Here is a 21725-nt window from a genome sequence, read left to right on the forward strand (position 1 = left end):
AGTAGTAGAATTGCAGAATGGTTTGGCTTGGAAGAGACTTTCAAGACCATCCAGTTCCACCCCCTGCCACAGACAGGGACACCTTCCACTATCCCAGGTTGCTTCAAGACTCATCCAACTTGGCCTTAGACACTTCCAGGGATGGGGCAGCCACAGCTTCTCTGGCCAACCTGTGCCAGGTCCTCCCCACCCTAATGCCCCAACTTTCTAATATGTCACTTCTTTCTCTAGCAGAGTCACCGATATATTCATTGTGAACATGTGATGGAGACAGCTGGGGAATGAAAGGGGAAAAAGGACAATTCTTACCCTCCCTGATGTTTCAAGGACCCATCAAGGAGAAGGGAAAACAGAAATTATTGAATTTATACCTTTAGGCATTTCACCTTCAATGTTCCTCCAGGCAAAGGACTATATAAAGATAACCTAATCTTTTTAGTAATTACTTCATCACACCAGCAGGGCTATTTCTCAAAAATCTTAAAAATCAAAAGATTATTTAGGTCACCTTGAGAAGTGGATCTAACATTGCATCATCTAATATCAAGTCTTTAATAATGTTTACTCAATACATTGAGTTCTATTACAACCAATAATCCTTTTTCAAATTCTTGTGGCGTTTAGTACCTTACAAGGGAACTCCAGGGTTTGGATGATGCCCTCTCTGGCAGAGTATGGGCTTCCCTGCCCCCTGGTCACCAGGACCAGACATGAGCTGCCTTCCTGCCCAAAGCTGTCCTCACCCCAAAAGCACCAGGAAGACCCTGTTCTGAGATCCTCAACCTCTTCTGGTTAAAACCCCAGAAAATTCAGCCAACCTCCCTCTAAACCCCCAGCATCTTACATGAGACTATGAGTCTCAGCCTCCCGTTGGCTGTGCTACCAGTCCAAACTTCACTTCAGTGTTTATTTATCTCACTGCTTTCCACCAAGAGGAACTTGGCCCTTTGGCCCGAAATATTGCCCCAGTTTTGCATTTGGTGCTGTAATAACCATGGGGCTTATTTAAGAAATCAAGCAAGTTTTGATACTGGATTAGTCTGTGATCATGGCTCATGTTTGGAGGCATCAAGAACACTCAGGAAAGACGCCTGAAATTAAACTCAAGCCGACTAATGGCCTTTCATGTTGGAGAGAAACAGGCTCCTCTTGACTGGCATGGTGAAGACCATTACAGGGCAAGCTGAGGTCAAGGAGGTGACATTCAGTTCCCCCAGAAAGAGGATGATTTGGCAGACACAGAAGACCATCAGAGCACCAGGAAGATGCAGAAGGCTTTGTAGAAGCTCTTAAAGACAAACTGCTTTTCAATTAGGCAGAGACTCAACGTATCTGTTGAAGAGCCTGCCAGTGCCACAGCGCAAGACAAAACCATCTGATTTGGGTCCTTTGTTCCTCATTCATGTTTGACAGGCCGGAGAAAGGGAACAGGCTGTCTCTACCCTTTCTTGACTTTGATGCTTGTGATTTTCATCTGAAAAAAGAATCCAAATGCTCTCCATCTCCCCTGCACCCTCAATTGACTGGAGCTATCAGAGAGCTTGGGAGACATCTCCTGTCAATGCATGTGCCCGGCTCTCATTAACGCTAATGAGAGTTGTGTCCATGAAGAGAAGGGGTAGCCTCTTTGTAAAGTATTGGCTTTCACAGCAAGTAGCTTGGCTCAAACCTGACCTACAATTTTAATTGGGTTTTGAGACTTCGCCCAGTGTCTGGCTCCCCGCTACGAACGCCAAAGAGCTAAACCTAACAGCACATCCTCTGGCACTATCAGTTTTCAGGATCATCAACCAAGGCACAAATCCTCCATCAATTTTGGTGGCTGTTCAGCATAAAAATTGATAGCAAGCTCAACATAAAAGGCATCAAACATCCTGTATTGTGGTTACTGCCAACGGCAAAAGTAAGTCATTTTCCTTTACTGTTTGAGGTCTGTCCAAACACTTTGTGCCAAGTGGTGGAACATTTTGGTGATAATACTGTTATTTATTACTTGCATCGTGCAAACATTCAAGAGCCACGGTCATGGGCTGGGTACTCAAACACAACCTCAGACCCCAAATATTTATAATCTCTCTGTATGAGTTACTCTAAAAATAAGCAAATATATCAAAGGGGAGGGGAAAGGAGACAAGCAACTCCCTCAGCAATGGCAACAGGGCAGCTCTGGGGAGCAGAGTGGCACAGGCGTGATGGCCACCACCAGTGGGTGGTGGGGTGGGTGCCCCTCTGTTCCCACTGTGTGGGACAGGGTGCCCACCCCAGAGTCTGCAGGGCAGTGCTTTCTGGAGACATCCAGCTAGTCAGGACATCTTTCCGCCCATCACTATGAGGAAGCGGGAGCAGAGGTGGAGTAAATACAGACAGAAGTTTCTGTTACTTACCCATCACGCCACAAGAGAAGAGGGTAGGTCCTTGACTCATCTTTGGAGTGTGCTGCAAACAACCAGAAAAACTATTCACTTCTCGCAGACTCGACCTGGGCACCAGAAACCTCCCTGCCTCGGCAAAGCAGAGAGGAGAGCCTTGGGAGCCTGCCACGGTCTGGTTTTGGCAGGACCAGGAGACAGACCCACTCACCTTCCCTCAACAAAATCAAACTTAATTAAACGCTGTGCAGAGTCGTTGTCAAGGCCTGAGCTTGCAGATCATGGGTCCTGCAGTTAGTCCTTACCCATGGGAATAGCTGCAGAGAGGTCCCCACTCCTGGGACCCAAAACACCGGAAAATGGAAGCTGCAGCTTAGTGGTAATTCTGGATTAGGCAAGAAAGCAGCAGCAGTGGTATCTGAACCACATCCAAGCCCATTAAGGCCCCCCTGTCTAGGTACAAAGCAGCCATTTAGTTTTTTTAAACATATAATGTGTTTCTAAGGCAAGGCGCTCTCACCTCAGCATTTCTGGGGAGTCTGCACTTGGATTGTGCTGATTTGCACTAAAAATAGGGAAAAGTGCCACTATATGGGTACAAAATAATCCCAGTTGCTTTTTACACTCTTTTTTTTTCCCCAAGAATTTTCCTCTTGACAGCATAAGAGACACCATCAGACTTCTAAAAATGAGCATGGATGGTTTTACATATAATAAATCAATATGTCATCTGCAGCTGCATGCCATTTCAGCTATGCCTGCAAAAACACACTTTCGCACTAATTGTTCTTTTATTACCCCTAAAAATATCCATATTCTGGCTTCTGAAGTGTCTATCCTGGCAACACCATGCCATCTGACCGAGGCTTTACATCATCTGAGGGGAGCACCAGCACGGCCTCCACGTTCATCTGCGCTGCCATAATTGTGTTTTATCTGGCGTCAGGCCACTGCATTCACACCTCCTCTCCTGATCCATGTTTTACACGTTGCCTGCTCTCATAACCATGGAATCACAGAATGGAAGGGAGCTTAAAGACCATTTAGTTCCAACCCCCTGCCATGGGCAGGACCTTCCACTATCCCACTATCCCGTCCGACCTGGACTTGAACACTTCCAGGGATGGGGCAGCCACAGCTTCTCTGGACAACCTGTGCCAGTGTCTCCAGTGCATGACGAGGATCATCATCATCATCATCATCATCATCATAATAATAGTGTACCAAATGGTGGCACCTGCCTGTACAGAGCAATCCAATAAAGGATCCCACTTCATATACAGAATGCTGTAAATGTTGAATATAGAGGGATGTGAAGGCAGAAAGCAACTATGGGGTGTTAGATGTGGTGAAGGTAAATAACAGTCAGTCACCTTCTTTGGAGCATGTGCCACTTTTCTAGGTGCAGTAAGGATATCTCTATCTGCCAAGCCCCACTTTAGGAAGCGGCAGGTAGAATTAATCAGGGGTCACAGATGACAGGCAGCTGTCTCCAAAGAGTGGCCAAAGTGGAGCAAAGATGGAAGTGGGACAAGTCCCAGAGAAGGCAGTGGCTGTGCCAGAGCACATTTGTGTGCCAGCCTCAGAGACCAGCCACTGTCTGCAAATACAGGAGGGAGAAGAATACAACATATGTCCCATATTGAGTATAATTACCATTTTGTAAGGATTTTGTGCTTATACCAAATCGGGCACTGAGCCAAATGAGCCCATTGGCTGCTGGCAGGGGTTATTGCCCCATTGCTCAGACATTTATTTCCTTTCAGTTTTGCTTTTTGGCCTTGCCCACAGAGCCAACGGAAAAACTCTGGCTTTGTTTGGTGGATCAGCCTTCCTGCATTAGTCTGCCACAATTTAACAGCTTGGGCAAACCAGCAACTCCAGTTGTGTACCCAGGACTATCACTGCACTACCGACCCAGCCCCAGAGCTACGGGAAGCACTTGGCAAACATGGGAGGGCAGAGTTTCGTGTCACAGCTCTGCATCTCTGCTGTCTGCCATCAGACAGCACAAACACCCACCCTTTCTTGTAGGGAAGGAACTCTCATCTGCCTCTCTGCAGCCAGTTCCCCTGCCCCACACACCTCCTGGGATACAACCAGCATCAGATGCTCATGCTCCCCCCTCACCACCCTGAGCAGCAGCCACAGGAGATGCTGCCTTCCCAGCAGGAGCTAACACTAGAACAAGGATACTCTTTTAATATATCAAAATCCTTCCAAAATTTCACCCTTTTAAGGCAGGATTAAACACTGCCCCTGGCTTGCTCACCTTCTCCGCTGCTGTTCACTGCCAGGACAGACTGCCTTCCCCAGCACACTGTGCTAGCTGCCCGGGGAGCCCAGCTGGACAGTTTGTCATCCTCAGCAAACTGAGGCATTTATATTTCTTTTAGGTTCAAAATGCCCATTTATGGCTAATCCTGCCAGATGCTTCCTGCTGTGTTCCTGCATGTCCTTATCTGAGACTCTCAGTGCACCCTGCCCTTCGGTCTAATTTCTTCTCAGACCATGACCATCTCTCCAGGAGGGCAGAGGAACAAGTGTCCACAACCAGCCTTGCTCTGGGCTCTCTCAGATGGCTCTCCATCCCCCTGCACCTCTTCCTCCTGCCCCACTCCCAACCCCCATTTGCTCTGATCCTGCCTCCAGAGGTGTTGCCCCCTATTTGCCCCACCATAGGTATGTTGAGCCCTACAGCCTTGTTCACCCATCCTTTAGTCTGTTTGTTGCCCCTCATTTGGGTTTTTGTTGTTGCCTGCTCCTTCAGTGTGGTTGGATTTGCATCTCTCCAGGCTCCCAGTGAAATTAAAAGTACCACAGCACTGCCCTTTGCCATCTCCCATTTAATCCTGCTCCCCACTTGCTCGTCTTCCTATTAATGATGAACATCTGTTCGCTGTTGGGGAAGCATCTTCTCACCTGTGTTATTCACAGCATTGATTTGTTTTTTTCCTACTGTTTATCCCACTGCATGCTTATTGAAATCCACATATGCAAAAGCCACAGCACTCCAATCATTTACTAATCACCTGCTCCTTGGATATTAATGCAGCTCGGTAGAAATCAGTTCTACAAACCACCTAAAGATCCAGCCCTGCAGCACAGAAAAAAATTATTATAAAGCTACAGCAAAGTTCTCAGCAGTATAATAGTTTTGAACACAGAATTCACAAACCTTACCAGCTCAGTCCTGCATGTTACGGAGTCAGCACCTTTGTTTTCCCGAGTTTTGGTTAAGATCATCACCATGGTAATGCAGTCCTGCCTCAGAGTCCATCAGGGTCCAGGTGAAGGGTGCTGGCAGCTGGGGTCTGCCAAAGCTCCTCTTTCAGTCCATGTTCCCCCGGGAAAGGCTGGGCCCCGCCGGCTCCTCGGGGGATGCACAGGGACAGCCTCGGAGCGTGGAAAACTCCCTGCACACAGAGAGAGAGAGCAACAGCCTTGAGGGACTTGCCTGGAGGGTGGATGCACCGGGCAAGGGGCAAGCACTGCCCAAAAAACACACTGGTGGCAGTCAGTCCTGAGGAGTGTTTATTTTAGGCTCTTAAAACATTGTTGGTGTCCCTCTGCACCCCATCAGCACAGAGGCATTTAATGGGATGGGCACTTGTGGGAAGCACACAAGGGACACACGTATTTCAGCCAAATAAATGAAGTTTCACTGAATTCTCCATTTAGAAAGGGAATTCATATCCCCTATATTGAAGACATCAAGACTTTGAAAGAAGGGCTCATTAAAGCCCTGGAGCTGATCTCACAGAAGCCCTTGCCATCACACCAGCTGGGAGCAGACATCCAGAAGAAAAAGCCTCTCCGTCATCATTAAGGCTGTTAAATCCCCTGGATGCCCCCATCCCATGCCAGTTACTTCCCAATTCCCAACCTCTGAAGAGCCCTTTAAGGAAAAAACAAGACAAAGAGTAACCTGCAAGGAAGGAGAGAGCTCCCTGCCCTGAAATCCTAAGAGCCACACCATACCTCTTGACCCTTAACCTATTTCTTAGGTAGTTTTAGGTAGAAAAAGCTAAAGGCTGAACAACAGGGTGTGTCTATAAAGCAGAGTATAAAGCCAGGCTCATACAGCACTGCCCAGCCCTGACCAAGAGCCCTGCCTCATCTCCTGGCATCCTCTCTGACAGACTGACTGCTGTGTAAAAGCAGACAGATTGCAATTCTAATCTGATTATTGAAATCAGCATTTTCCCCAAATCACTCCTCTAATCCCGTTTTGCTGTTTTGTTGCTTTGCTGTTAATGCAAACAACCAAACCCACCACTGATCCAAAGGGCATAAAACACTCATCCTGTACCATCCAGTCAAAGCCAATTGTGATATTTAAGGACAACAGTCGAGAACGTGCTGCTAAGTGTTAACCCTCATTCCAAACTGATATGGCTCCTCTTCCCAGCTCCTAAATCATCCTGTCCGTGTTTGCTCGGATTAGAGTTTGTGGTGGTGTCAAGAGTAGCTCATTTAAAGGCCAGCTGGCTGGTAAAGAAAAATCACCTTCTATTCTTTTGTGAGGACAAAGTTCATTCAGAGTGCAAAGCCAAGATTGGGAATCAATACATTTTCCAAAGATTTACTGCTCCCAAGGGTACCTGGTGCAGTCTCCAGCTTTTTATGAACATCAGTGGGCTAATAACATACAATTTACTGGTAACTTCATCATAAACCTCTGGGCAACCCAATGACCAGAGGAAAACTGTTAAATAAAAAAATAAAACATTTCAGACTGTCAAAATGACACATAATTTGTGAGCCCAGTTCACATATTTATACTATGGATAGCCTGGGTTCATGTGAAGAGGGCACAAGCGTTGGAGTTGTCCATCCTGGAGGAAGAGGAGGCTCCAGGGAGAGCTGAGAGCCCCTTCCATGGCCTAAAGCGGCTCAAAGGGAGCTGGAGAAGGACTTTGGACAAGGACTTGGAGGGACAGGACAAGGGAGAATGACTTCCCACTGCCAGAGGGAAGGGTTAGATGGGATTTGGGGAAAAAATTCTTCCCTATGAGGGTGGTGGGGCCGTGGCACAGGTTGCCCAGAGAAGCTGTGGCTGCCCCATCCCTGGAAGTGTCCAAGGCCAGGTTGGACAGGACTTGGAGCAACCAGGTCTCATGGAAAGTGTCCCTGCAGTCTTCAAGGTCCCCTCCAACCCAAACTATTCTGTGATTTTTATCTATCACAGTCTTAGCTGTCCCTGATCCTGACACGGATTTAGGAATGCTGGCTGCAGTGCCAGACCCCCTGTGTTTGGGAGGACACCAGGGTCATTGCCAGCACTGTGCCAGCACAGGGACTGAAGATCAAACAAACATTCAGAGCAGCGTGAAAGCAGTTAAGCACAGTTCCTCGTTCACCAGGTATGATTTCTCCGGGAATAATTACCTTTCCCTAAGGTAATGGTTAGTGCTGCTGCAGCAGACTGGGGCACACACGCAGGCGTGCGGCAGCCAGTAGGCAGGAGCAGCGGCAAGTACAGGCAGAGCCTCCTGCCCAAGCTGGCCAGGATGCAGCACACACCACCTCCCACCTCCCCTCTCCCTGCCCCACTGCATCTCCTGCAATTAACACAACCCTAATGACACACAGCACAGCAAACTGCCTGCGAGCTGGCAGCCAACACCACACACATGCACCCAGCGCCAGGTCCGGGTGTGCTTGCAGGTATGAGCAATTTTAACTACTGCTTGGTTGGGTTTTGAAATCACCCCCACGGACAAACTTCAACAAAAAGGAAAACTTTCCAAGAAACGTGATCTTTGGCTCCCCATCCTGCCTCGCTGGGCTCCTGACCCAGCACGGTCCTGCCCCATCATGTCCTCCCGATGCAAACAAGTGCCACGGAACAGAAACTGCAGAGCTGGGATGGGTCCTGCTGGTGCTGAGGAGGAAATTACTGCGTATTTATAGACTGGACGCTTTCACACACACACATGCTAATAAAAAGATACTCTTCAGGGACCATTAATTACTTTAAGAAATGTATTTCCTCACTTGCAATCAGATAAAGGAATTATCTTCATCCTGATGTCAAGGTTAGGTTCAGACTCAGGCCATGGCCACAGGAGCTGACATGATCTCCCGAGCTGTATGAAGTGCCCCTGAGAAGCACTAGTGCATGGAAGCCCCCAAATTTTAGCAAACCCTGCTTTTTCCTTGGGTTTTCATTCAAAATACAGACCGAACAGAAGCCAGTGTGGTCTTTGCAGTTGCAGAGGTGGGAAGAAGTTTCTCCCAGAGCTGCTTCCTGGACAGTATCACAGTCACGGAGTGTTGGGCTTGGGAAAAAATTACACTGCAAAAAGAGTAATTCAGATGATCCAACTTTCATCCATGGGCTTGGAAGGTAAGGCTGGAGAACAAACATGCTCCTTACAAGGCACAAGCAAGGAGCACAGCCCTAGAGCTGCTCACAGGGGACAAACAACCCTTCCCTGCAGGGAGGTCCCACTCCTCACCCCACAGCTGGCGTTACCACAGCAGATTCCAAGCACCAGTCACAGCCATGCCCTGTTCACCTGCTACACTGACCTGTATGGAAAAGACCTCAGGATTTAACAAACTGTCTGTCAGATCCACTGCCATGGTTAGAGGGAGCATGAACAGTGACCAATAACCCATCCCCATACATTCCAGGAAAAATTTCCTCACAGAAACAGTTGTCCAGCCCTGGAAAAGGCTGTCCAGGGCAGTGGTGGAGTCCCCATCCCTAGAGGGATTTAAAAGACATGTCAATGCGGCACTTGGGGACATGGATTAGTGCTCGGCTTGGCAGTGCTGGGGAATTGTTGGACTTCACGATCTTGGAGGTCTTTTCCAAGCTTAACAATTCCCTGATTCCATGATCTGAGCCCCAGCAGTAACTCTTCATGAAGATGACTGAGGTCCAGCATCACACAGATTTCCACTTGCTGTGGGATCACCACCCTGCACACAGAAAACATTCAACCCCCATCGAGCTCCATAATCCATCTCCAGACACACACACTGACACAAAACCTGTTTACAGTGGGAAGGGCACACAGGAACGAGGAGCTGGAGCTGTATTTTGCATACTGATACACCTTGCAAGCACAACAGTGTGATCGCTGTCAGAATATAAATCACCTGCCCCAGATGGATTTTTAATGCTGCTCCAAGTCTCCAGTGAAGAAGCCACAACCCACACAGGACCCTGCTTCCCACCCCCTGCCCCAGCACCATTCCCTGTGTTGTGCCTGAGAAAAACAACGGGCTGAGCGAGGAGCCACCGTGATTTATTTAACGCAGTTTAGACCCACATGTCTGAAGGACCAAACCTAATCCCTCTGGGCAACACTGATCACAATTCTAAGGCTTAACCACCCTCCCACTCTCACCAGTGAAACAGAAATTCCCCCACACCGTTGCACATCTTGATTACTCCATCAGACAGAACCCTGTGGGGACCAGGCACTGACCATCCCCTTCCAAACCCTACAGGGGGCTGCAAAGAATTTGGGGGAATAGCCATAAGTGGTGACTGCAATTGAAAATTGTGGGCTTTCTGCAGAGCATCACATTGCAATATTTACCCAAACTGTAAAACGTACTTCTCTCCCCATCCTTCCCCTTCTTAGAAGGGCTTGGGGCTACACTGACTCTCCTCATTGCACAGTCTGTCTCACCATCAGGGCTTTGGACAGTGCCAAGAAGTACATCTTCAATTTGTTGATTTATTGCATTATGAATTTGGAAAAATCCTCAAAGCCTATCATTTGCATGTAGCTAAGTCTCGGCTCATTTCCTCACTCAGGCAACAATTTGCCTTCTGTAGCAGGGCTGAGGGGGCTCAGCTCTGGGCAGTTTGTTCCCCTTGCCTGAGCAATCTCCCACATCATTAGTGAATAATGAGTTTATTTATGGGGTAAAGTCCTCCAATAAATGTGAAAAATGCCATTCAGGACCCAAGAAGAAGTCTGTACACTCTGAAAATGCACCATGGACTAGTCCCGAGTCAACAGGATCATGAGTCAGTGCACGTGACTTTCAATGGACGAAACTTCCACGGATGCAGCCGCATCAGGATCACCCCCTGGGATTCCATCAAGAGGAAAAAGCTGCCCCAGGCTGCCCAGCCTTCAGAGCAGAAAGGCTGTAGCCCTGCCCCATCTTGCCCTGAGCCTGCAGTCAGCTCCTCCTGCTCCACAGGATTTTCCCCAGCTGCTGGAAGGGCAAGCACCATCCTTCCAAGAGGCAGGAGAAGGGCTCCAGTGCAGAAGGCCCCGGGTCCCACACGGCGCTCCCCTCCTGCCTGATTCCTACCTGGCAAAGCCTTGTGCTGCCACATGCTCTAAGTACTCAGATAAAGGAATCAAAGATTACCAGCCAAAGAAAAGGAATGAGGAAATGTCTTCCTCTGCCTCCTGCTTAAATCTAGACTAGACTTTTCCAGGGCTAACAAGATAAAGACACACTTTCTGCACTAATTACTAAGAAAAAGCCTTACCTACATGTAACACTTTTAAGGTCTGGCACAGCAAAGGGGAAAGCAGTGACAGGTGGTGTTTGAGGTGAGCATCATCCTGGAGGTCTGCACAGCTTCAAGCACCACATCACCTCGTTGCTTATGACCAACAGCTTCACACAGGAATACAGGTTCTCCCCAGCATAGCCCAGGACTCCCACGTCCTGCCAGTGCAGGACAGCCTGGACAGAGCCAACATCCACAGCCAGAAGGAGTCTGAGGTCTACCATGACAGCACCCATCCTGAGGGGCCAGGTTAGGAACCAGAAATACCATGAGCAGCCACCAAGGAGGACCTCATGCAACGTGGCTTAACCCTCACCACCAGGAACAACACACATTCCGGGGTCCTGCCCACAACCATAACTTAATCACTGAGCAAACAAAAATCTATTGTTTCAACCCTATCCCTTGCTCCAAGTGCCTGTGTAACACCTCAGCACGGTGAGCCCCAAACCACACATCCAAACAATCCCAGTCTCCTCTTGGGAGAGCCTGAAGTCTGAGCTCACAGCCAGATCTACAAGTTTGGGTTGGACCTGATCTGCAGGCAAGCTCTCACCAAAAAGAAATAAGAGCCATTAAGGAACGTTACACACCATCTAGTTGAGTAAAACACACCAGGTTTATTGCCCCTGTGCTCTTAGGGAATAGAGTGGCAGGGGAACAACTCCCGTACACACCAGCGGTGGAAGCACTGAAAGGACGGGGCAGGGGCAGAGGTGCTTTGTCTCAGCATCTTTAGGTTGAAGGAAATGGTGCTGGCAGTGACTTTGCCTTTTCCTCCCTGGCAACTGAAAAGGAGAAGAAGAAAGCAAAATTAGTCATTGCGAAACAGCAACCAGCAAGCGAGATGTGCAAGTGAGGAGACAGCCAGCCTCCAACAGAGAGGAACCAGTGAGAGGTGGGAAGCGACAGGACGAGGCGGAGTAGCTTCAAACTCAAAGAAGGTAGGTTTAGATTAGACATGAGGAAAAAATTGTTCCCTGTGAGGGTGGTGAGGCACCAGCACAGGTTGCCCAGAGGAGCTGTGGCTGCTCCATCCCTGGAGGTGTCCAAGGTCAGGTTGGACGGGGCTTGGAGCAACCTGGGCTAGTGGAAGGTGTCCCTGCCCATGGCAGGGGATGGAACAAGTATCTCTTGGCTGCACATCCAGTCTGCACGAGTTTTGTTGAGGACCAGCGTCACACCTTCAATGGGATCATTCCTCAGCTGGCCACAAGCATAGGCTGGTGAGCTGCTCCAGCTTGAGGGTGCATTCCCAGCTCATCACTCTGCCATGGAACAATGCCCCAGAACCACTGACACCACACAGAAGAGCTCAGCCCCAGAAGCCCAGCATCCTCCTCACCCAGCAGGACTGGCCCCGGGGGAGTCCTGCAGCCACGCTGCCTTGGGGACACACACCACCAATATCCCTGCATGTGTGGGCCATCCTACAGGATGCTCTTAGTCCCAACAACCACAGAAATGACACTTTCTCAGCAAACCTGTAATCATTGCCTAATTTGCTTGTTACGGGACTGCTTCTAACTTTGAGTAGTATTTCCAAGGAATAGTGGAAATATCGGACCAAGGGTTGTCTCTGGAGAAGAGCAGCTGAAGCAGCAGCAGCAATCCAGCCTGCTGGGCCAACAGACCATCTCACCTTTCTGTGGGTTCCTCCCCCCCGCCTCAATTGTGAGATTTATTACAAGAATTTGCAGTGGTCTGTGAGACACTGTGAGTGTTGGCCATGCTCCCAAAAGCTGAGGAATTGCTGAATTGAGAATTGCTTTGGCTGCCTAATCTCAACAACTAGGGATGCTGAACAAGCCAGCAGGGTCCAGGTTTACTTTTAATTACCACTCAGAGCACGCTGCTCTAGTAAACAGACACAAAAAAACAATTCTTGTTTCTTCCTTATATTCTTTTCCCATATACAGCCTGAAATGCCTGAGCCAGAGACAGTAAGCAGCCCCACCACAACACTTTTATTGACTCACTTCTCAAGCATAAACGATTTCAAACAGCACATAAACCCATCTGAACACCCACCTCCACGAAACAATGTCCATCTACTTACAGCCAGATCATAATGCTCTGAGGGTCAGAATCACCGAATGGTTTGGGCTGGAAGGGACCTTAAAGATCATCTCGTTCCAACCCCCTGCCATGGGCAGGGACACCTGCCAACTGTCCAGTTTGCTCCAATCTCCCTTCCAGCCTGGCCTTGAACACCTCCAGGGATGGAGCAGCCACAGCTTCTCTGGGCAACCTGTGCCAGGGTCTCACCACCCTCAGTTAGGGGGGGCTTCTCAGCCAGCCTGGGCTTCCCGGCTGGCTCCAGAGCTCTCAGAGTCCCTATGAGAAGCACGTCCTGGAGCTGCAAAGTGAGGTAGGTACTGACTGTAACCCTGCTACTCATCAGTGACCACCAAAAAACCACCCAGATCAAGCACGAGCCAGATCTGGGACATCCCGCAGTGTAATTGGGGAACACTTGCCAAGCATCACAACACCATCATCGCTGTCAGAACAGATTTGGATGCTGCTTGCAAGTCAGATTTCTCCTTTTTTCAAGGCTGAGCTGGAGAATAGGTAGAGGCTGACAGCCCCTACAGATATATCTGGATTTAAAGCAGGGAAATACTGGATGTATGGGTCAATTTGCAGACTACATTGTCTTCTACCAGCTCCCCTTTATGGATAAATTACCCTAAGACTGTAGAACCCTCACGTGCAGTACAGAGAAATGACCACTTAGAACCTTCCAAAAATTGAAAGTACCTCCCTGAAGCAGGCAGGCAATATTTTAAGAATTTCAGATGCTTTCAGTGGACCATCTCCATGCCCACATAGGGTAACACACGTGCCCACTGTCACCTGCACACCCTACACTGTTTGCATTACACCAGAGTACTTTGCCCCTTGGCCAGTCTCTGGGGGTTCATTCCTCAGCTCAGAAATAGCTTTCAAAGAGCTCCTTGGCTCCTGAAAGACGAACCCAGAGCCTTAGTAATCCTCCTAGTGACCGAAAGGCACTTTTCCCTGTTGTTTGTCCACCCGTTGCCATCAACACTGGCAAGGGGAAGGCACAGTGAAGGGAGGGAAGGAGCCCTCTGGGGCCAAGAAACCTTTGCCCACGCTGCCACCTCCGTCTCTCCGTAAATTTCTGAGAGCTGCATCTTCCGTAAATCTCTTTAACGAACGAGGATCCAAACATCTGTGAGTTGTCTGAATTAGTGTGAATTTGGCAGACTGAACAGCAAACTCGTATCGCCCCGCAGCCTTCAAATTTCGTGTTTTCCTCGGGTTCATTAAATACACAACAATCTGTTACCAGAAGATGGTTCCTACGTGCACAGGCTGCCAAGGAGCCGTTTTTGATGGCTCTGGTGGAGATGGGGGAATGTGTGAGGAGCAGAGGGGGGCTCTTCCTAAAGCAGCAGGAGAAGGAGAGGATGGGCTGCACCCACCCTACCTCCTCCAGAGACCACCCACCACGTGGCAAAGGCTGTCTCTGATGTGTAATCCCAGTGCAGCCAAAGCTGGAGGTGATTTTGGGAAGCTTCAAGGGAAACAGAGCAGAGTGTGGGTCAATCAAGGGGAGATGCCCACAAAAGCCAAGGAGGTCCTTGGGCATCATCCCAGCTGGGACGACTGTGCCGCAACCAGATCGAGAAACCAGGCTCTGCCAAGATTTTTCATACTCTTAAGCAGAGCCCTGGGCACGAGGCATCCCTTATACTGGGGAAACTGGGGAGTTCCCGCTGCTGCTGGGCAGCACAGGACCCAGGCAGGCAGCAAAGGCATCTCCAAAATCATGCCACAGGCAGAATGGTCCAATGCTGTGACGGGGAATAGCACTGGAGGCTTTGCCTTCCCTCAAAGGAAGTCTTTCGCTATGAGGAAGAAGTCAAAGCAAACACCCACTCACCGTGTTTACCCGTTCAAATCAAAGCCAAAGCAGCACTGAAACGTGCCCGACAGCATTTCCACGGAGTCATTCATTGAGAGTTTGGACTTGGCTTTGAGATGGTGTTTTTAATATCGCAAGGCAGACGCTTGTGAGGCTGGAATAATACAGAATCTGTTGCTGTAACACACTCCCAGCTCCTGCGAGGTGTCAGTAGCACGTAGAGCCCAAACCTTCTGTGGGTTTGGCTCCATCGGGGGCTTCCTGAGGGCCAGGCAGTGAGATGCTTCCCCCCATGCTGCTGCAAGCCTGGAGTGCAGCTGAAATGAGCCCAAGGTACCATTGCTTCAAAGCAAGGTACCCCACCAGGTGATTGCCCAGCCACAGAAGTAACACCCACAGAGGACAATTTTCCCAGCATTGGGATGTTTCATCCCCTGGAGATGCCTAAGTTGCATGGAGCACACCAGGATGAGCTCCACTGTAGCTTGGCAGCCATAAAAGCCCAGATTTTTGCAGCCCGTCTCAGAGGCGAGGAAAATTAAAGAAAAAAAAAAGTAAGTGGAAACGCAAACAGCCCCTGGTTTTATTTGGGCTGGCAGGAACATCATCCCGCCCAGCCTTCCTCGAGCTCATTTATGACAGTGTGAACATGCAGTAGTAAAGGGGAAAAAAATTTGAAATCTGCATTTTCCACCCCAAGAGTCTCCATCTCTGGATAGTCTCCATACATCTCTCTTTCTCTCACGCCACAGGTGCAAATCAGGAGGAGAAATAGATTTCTCTGTGCCGTGGAAAGGGGAAGCCCAAAGGACAAGGAGATTGGCCCCAGCACCAGCGTGGTGTGAAACACAAAGCCCACTCCTGAAATGGCATCCCGAGGAGAACTGACCTAAATGCTGCATCCCATCCCAGCTCCAAAGCTGCCAGCAGGCTACCAGGAAGGGAACTGTGCCAGGTATTTTGTCAGTGCACAAACATGAATGATTGCCTGGGACAAATAGGGCAGCAAAAACATCCACCTTCATCACATGGAAAAAATATGTATCAGCTTGCAACCCTAATGAGTGAAGGAATTAATGAATCTAGAATTTGTAAACCATTGTGAGGTCCCTAAAATTCTGACACCACCTTAAAATGCATGAGAGTGCAAGTTAAACATCACGTTCTGTTAGAAAACAACCTACAGAATTTTTTATAGATACTAAGGACAACAAGAAGTGCCACTGAAAATAGTAGAAAGAACAGTGGAAACATTAGTCACGATGTAGAAAAGTGAGAAATGGTCAGTATAAATGTCCTAAGGAGAAAGGAAAAGGACACAGACATGTTTGTCAGGAGTAACCTGGCATGTTATTAAACAGCAAGAACTAAATATAGATCGCTCTTAAACAACAGCAGCAAATAATTTACACCTTCAGCTGTTATAAGATTGTGCCAAAAAGTTTTCTGAGCCATCACCACCCACGTTCCCCGAGGACTGGCACAAGCCAGGGTAATAAAAGTGATGGCCCCGAAACCTAGAGCCTGGCAAGGCTCTGGTTTCACTGGGAGGTCAGGGAGTCAGGCAGCACTCTTACAGCACCAGGGAAAGAGCTCTCACCTCAGTCGATCTCTTTGTGCAGGTGAAAGGGAGCACTGGTATAACAGACCTCATTAAAGCACACACAAGTGTATGACAGCTATCGACAACTCTGTCACCGGCAGATCTCAAACAGACCTGCAAATAACTGGTAACACTGGCTGCAACAGGAACTAGACTGTCACCTTAGGCCATGCAGTATTTCTGGCAGTATTTGGGAAGGAAACAGGAAAATCAGTGCTGTGTAAGAAGTGACTCAAGACCAGCAAAGCACTAAATAGAGAGAACGACTTGATAATACAGAATGAAGAGAAGCAGCCAGTGCTGTTTGTAACAGAGACATTAAGATACACCTTAAAAAACTAAATTGCTTAAAAGCCACTCACCTCAAAGGCAGGGTCATGTCCCCAGGCTCCTGCATGGTGCAGTAGAATACCAAGGTATGCAGGGATATGGCCACAGGCTGGATAAACTGGGACTCTCCAGGAGAAGCAGAGAGAGTATTGTCTCCATGCTCTGCACTCCACGACTGCTATGGAGCCTCCTGTCACCTCCGGCCAAGGTTTGGAGCAGACCACAGGAGTAACTGAGGGACTTGAAGACGCAGGTACAGCACAAGGCTGGGGGAATGTGGGGTGGTAACTGCTGAGGACAACTTGGCTGCCTCCAGAGAGGGCAGGAGAAGCCAGGCAGGTCCCTTGGAGGGAGCAGAACAGCACTGGGACACCTCCCAGCACAGCGAGAAGCTGGAACTACGCAGGTCCACAGCAAGGGCAAAGTGCAATTTTTTCCTGAACCAGCACAGACAATAATCATCATCATAAACTACCAGCAGAGCAGATGATTGCAGAGGGCTCCCAGTCAGTGCTACAGTTTCATCTCTGCCCTGAGTGGACTTCCTAAAAGACACTGAATCATAGAATCACTCAGGTTGGAAAACACTTTAAGATCATTGAGTCCATGCTCCAGCAAGAATTAATTTGGAAAGCTACTAAAAATGGTGATACATAGAGCAGTCCCCAGCAGAGGGGCTCTCCTGGCCCACTGCCCTACACCCTGAATGAGCTGCTGCCCCCCTGTCCCCAGCAGCTCCATGTCCCAACAGGGTCACCAGGGTGGGATGTGCCAGGATCAGGAGGGTGGACTGACAGAGCAGCCCCTCTGCAGGCTGGCCTGGCTCTTGTCCCAGGTCTAACACCGATCCTTTTGAACCTGCCACCTTTATGATGTATTGTGGGGTACACAAAAGACAGGCATGGGGGAGGCATCGACAGCACAATCCATCACACTGGAAAGTTGGGACTTTTTATTTTAAATTAAGTTTAAAATACTTACATCTGAAACCTCCATGGAAAAAATAATTTCTACCAACAACATAAACCATGTGCAACTGAAAATGTGGGTGAGAGTTTCTAAATGAAGCTTTAGGTAACTGTAAATCTTCATTAGTCGTGATGCTTTGACTTTGAGAAGTACCATCCCATTGCATTGCATTTCATTTATAGCACAACTGATATTCCAATAAAAATGAAATCATAGAGTGGCCTGGGTGGGAAGGGACCTTGAAAATCATCTAGTTCCAATCCCCTGCCAAGGGCAGGGACACCTTCCACTAGATCAGGTTGCTCAGAGCCCCATCAAACCAGGCCTTGAACAGTTCCAGGGATGAGGCAGCCACAGCTTCTCTGGGCAACCTGTTTTTCTGAATTAACAGTGAACCTACAAAACCAAATGTGGATATTTTTAATGCTTTCTGTATCTTCATAGTTGTAACAGCTCTTCAGCTTTGGCACACAGTTGTAGATTTTTGCCATCTAGTTCATAGTATTAAAACTTGTCCTTTCAAATATATTATACAACACCCATTTGTAACAGCCAGGACAAAAAAAAAGCAGATGATAACAGGGTTAATAATACACATACATTAAGTAATTTTATAACATTGACAACTATTTCCCAGCACGCCAGGAGGCTGAAAGTTTTCAGTAAGATTAGGACAAGCCCAGAAACACAAAACTCACCATTATTGTGACTTTCCCACATCATTTGAAATGAGAAATGGCCCCCATCACCTGGCCTAACTGTGCTGCCAAGCTGTCCTGACCAGGCAAGACCCCTTGTCTGCCTTAATGCCATTTTCCTTCCCTAACATTTCCCAGTGGTGCAGAATAGTGACGGCAGCACTTGTTCAACTGGGGCAACTGAGGCAGAGGAACAGGAAGGAAAAAGCACAAGAAAAGAAAATTCTTAAATACAAGTAAGTGCATAACAAGCTTTAACTCATCCCCTTGGATTTAGGAGCAAGGTGAGGGGTGTCTCTCAACTCCCCCAGTCCAGACCAGTCTCTGAGACCAAAGCAAGCTGCTGATGCACCTTGAGAGCCGCATCCTCTGTACCACCACCTCCCCAAACCTCGCTTCTCCTCTGCCATCCAGAGGATTTCTGGTCCTTCCTTTCGAGGGCTGGTTTTGAGCAGAGAGAGGGAGAGCAGGTTTTCCAGCTGCCGGATCAAAGCTTGCCAGATCCCGTTTTTTACAAACCCTTGGAGATGTAATGATATATAAGCACAAAACAGCCACAAAGTAAAACTCCTCTTTCACTACGGTCCCATACCTACCGCACAGCGCAAGCCCTGAGCTCTGGCTGCTGAAAGCAAAACCTATGGCCAGGAGCCACAAGTATAGGGAATGATGTAGCCCAAGGGATGCTTCAAATGGACTACAGAGGAGTGACACCAATGCTGCTGCTATATTTAATCCTCTAAAAGCAAAAAACCATGACCAGGTCTCCCTTGGGTACATTTTTAGGGGGGAGGTATAGAAACTCAATGCACCAGAACAGAGTTTTTGCACTCACTCAACCAGTTCTTGAAATATTACTCAAATGAAGTGATTACTGAGCCAAATTCACCTGGTACCTCCCACCCACCCATGCAGGGACCCACAGCCTGCAGTATTGGGGATCATCCATGCTTCACACAGGGTTTGGTGCTCCTCCAGGTCAGTATAATGCAGTTTGCTCCTTTGTGCATTTCAAAGAAACTTCTAACATCTGATTTATCTTACATAGCATATGTCACATCCGCAAGATGTGGTATCTCACACATCCAATGTATCAAATCCCATAGGCCTCAAAACTCATGGATCAACCACCTGAAGCCAGGAGAAATTCTGGTTGTAAATTAACTGCATGATGATGCTTCTTACTTTTCAATCCCTACTTCACCTGTTGATCACTAAAGACTCACACATCCACAGCCTGTACTAGCAGAGACACACCAGCCTGGTGATGTTTTAGAAACAGGCTCTTGTTAGGGAATTTTTGTCTCTCTACAGAGAGCCAACTCAGAAAAGTTTGGAAAAACAAAACAGTCCACGGATCTGCTCTCTGGTTCACTGTACCAGAGCCACGTTCTGCATTGCTGCTCTACAGAAATAGCTGGGTCGTGGGCAGCCAGGCTGCAACTGTGGGTGTGGAGTATGACCTTGGAAAAGTCCTTTTTCAGAGTTAAAGCACGGCCACTTCTCACAGGGAGGCTTGTGTGCAGAACCAGAGCTCCAGGGCTCAGGTCTGCCAGTGCCCCGACTGCTTTCAAGGAATTTATGGAAGGTGTCATCCCAATAGAGAGTGGTGGCACATGCTGGGTTGGCAGGGAACAAGGAGCAGACGCAGGGAGAGGGGCTTCCCCAGGCTTCATGACCCAGTGGGCACAGATGAGTAGCACGGTGGAAAATTCCCTCCTCTTCGCTGATGAGTTTATATTTAGCTCTCCGGGGAGCAGACGTGCTGGAGGAGCTGCTGTTTCGGTGGTGTTTTTGCACAGCCCCGCGGGGACCCCTGCAAGGCGAGCCGCGGCTGCCGGGCACAGCCCTCACCGCCCGCTCCGGGCGGGCACGTGAGACTGACGGCAGTCACAGAGTGGCAGTCGCAGCCCTCTGCCACTCGTCAGACCTTCTTTTTTTTAGTTCTGTTTCCCCGAGTCAGCAGGCTTGCTTCCTCTTCCTCCTCCTCCCCGTTTTGGGGGAGAAAGGAGCAGAAAAAGTCAGCCAAGAAGAGAACTTGATTGAGGAGCTACAGAGAAGCAACATCCCAACTCCTCTGCTAGCCTGGTCCCCCATAGCCACGGGAATAAAGCCTGTCTTTCTGAAGGTATTTGCACTCTAGGAAAGAGTGTAGACCTGACACCAAGGCTCTGCTTGCCCTCTCTCTCCCCTGGGACATGGCAAGGAGACTCAGCCTCTCCAGCCTGAGCTCTCCAAAGAGCTCTGAGCATCTCTGGCACCTTGCCCTGTCCCAGCCCAAAGTTGGTCCAAAGTCTGCTCTGCCACAGATTAATGTTCATTAGGAATATTTCCCAGCAACATCACTTGACAAACCATGTGATACAGGAGGGGGAAGGGAACAAAACCAAAATCACCCTTTCAACTTGGGGTGTCCCCTTTTCCATCTGAGATTTTACAAGGCAAGTACAAACTGCCTCCATCCCAACAATGATCAAGAAAAACTCTATGCAATATCATAAGAAAGAAAGAAGGAACCACAGTCTCAGAGCACACAGCTGCCATTTGAGAAATCAGAATTTAACCAGAAATAATAAATTGACAAATTGCATAAAACTCATCCCCCTCCCCATCCCATCAGGACACAGCCCATGGTGCCTGTTCTGCACAGAAACACAGGTGTTCTGGCAAAAAGCTGTATGTCTCGTTCTACCTGTACTTTTGGTAAAAATAAAGCAAGCATTTGATACTAGAAAAAATATTAATTGCATATAATTAACCAAAGCATATTTGGGGATTTATATTGGTATATGCTTGCCTATTTGCATGTGTGCATATTTATGCATATGCATATATTTATGCAGGTATCCATACCTGAAAATGAGCCTACACTGGTGCTGGCTCTGTCCCACAGTCTGCCTGATCTCCATATACAAAAATCTGGATCTCACTCACACAAATCAATTATCTGATTTGCCCAGATTTTCTATGCTAAGTCTTGCATTTGCAGCAAAAGGCCATCTGCTTTCTATAACCAATGTGGTTCCTGGACACCTTGGCCCTGCGGAGAGCTGGAAGTCTCAAAAGTTTCCCTCCCTCCTCTGGGTTTAAGCTGGAAGTGAGAAAGTCTGGAGACAGGGATTCAGCTGCAAAACCACCAGCACGCGTGGCCGTGCTCCCTGTGTCCGTGCTCGGCGGGGCATCCTCCTCTCCTCTGAAGAGGACGGAAGGAAGCAATTCCACTGCAGGTTGTTCTGGCTGGGTTTCCCCCCCCCCAGTTTGTGAAAGCCAGGAGGCTGCATCCTTCTCCCAGTAAAGTGCCTCCAGCACGGGGTGAACAGCCCTAATCCTGCACCCCTGAACTCGGCCGTGCCAGAGCTGGGTG

The 21725-nt window shown here is 48.6% G+C and overlaps 1 protein-coding gene across 1 annotated transcript in view; it reads right to left on the reverse strand.

Annotated features, from left to right (window-relative positions):
- Nucleotides 1-21725, reverse strand: part of FAM53B (family with sequence similarity 53 member B) — a 44076-nt gene that overhangs the window by 20726 nt on the left and 1625 nt on the right. Inside the window, exons 2-3 of the mRNA XM_017809339.1 lie at nucleotides 5553-5785; nucleotides 2385-2436 (exon numbers count right to left, since the gene is read on the reverse strand). Of these exons, the coding sequence (XP_017664828.1) occupies nucleotides 2385-2436; nucleotides 5553-5621 (121 nt within the window). The 5' untranslated portion in view covers nucleotides 5622-5785. The remainder of the gene's footprint in view (nucleotides 1-2384; nucleotides 2437-5552; nucleotides 5786-21725) is intronic.

This window comes from Lepidothrix coronata, unplaced genomic scaffold, assembly GCF_001604755.1.
Source record: "Lepidothrix coronata isolate B3197 unplaced genomic scaffold, Lepidothrix_coronata-1.0 Scaffold25, whole genome shotgun sequence".
NCBI classification, from domain to species: Eukaryota; Metazoa; Chordata; class Aves; order Passeriformes; family Pipridae; genus Lepidothrix; species Lepidothrix coronata.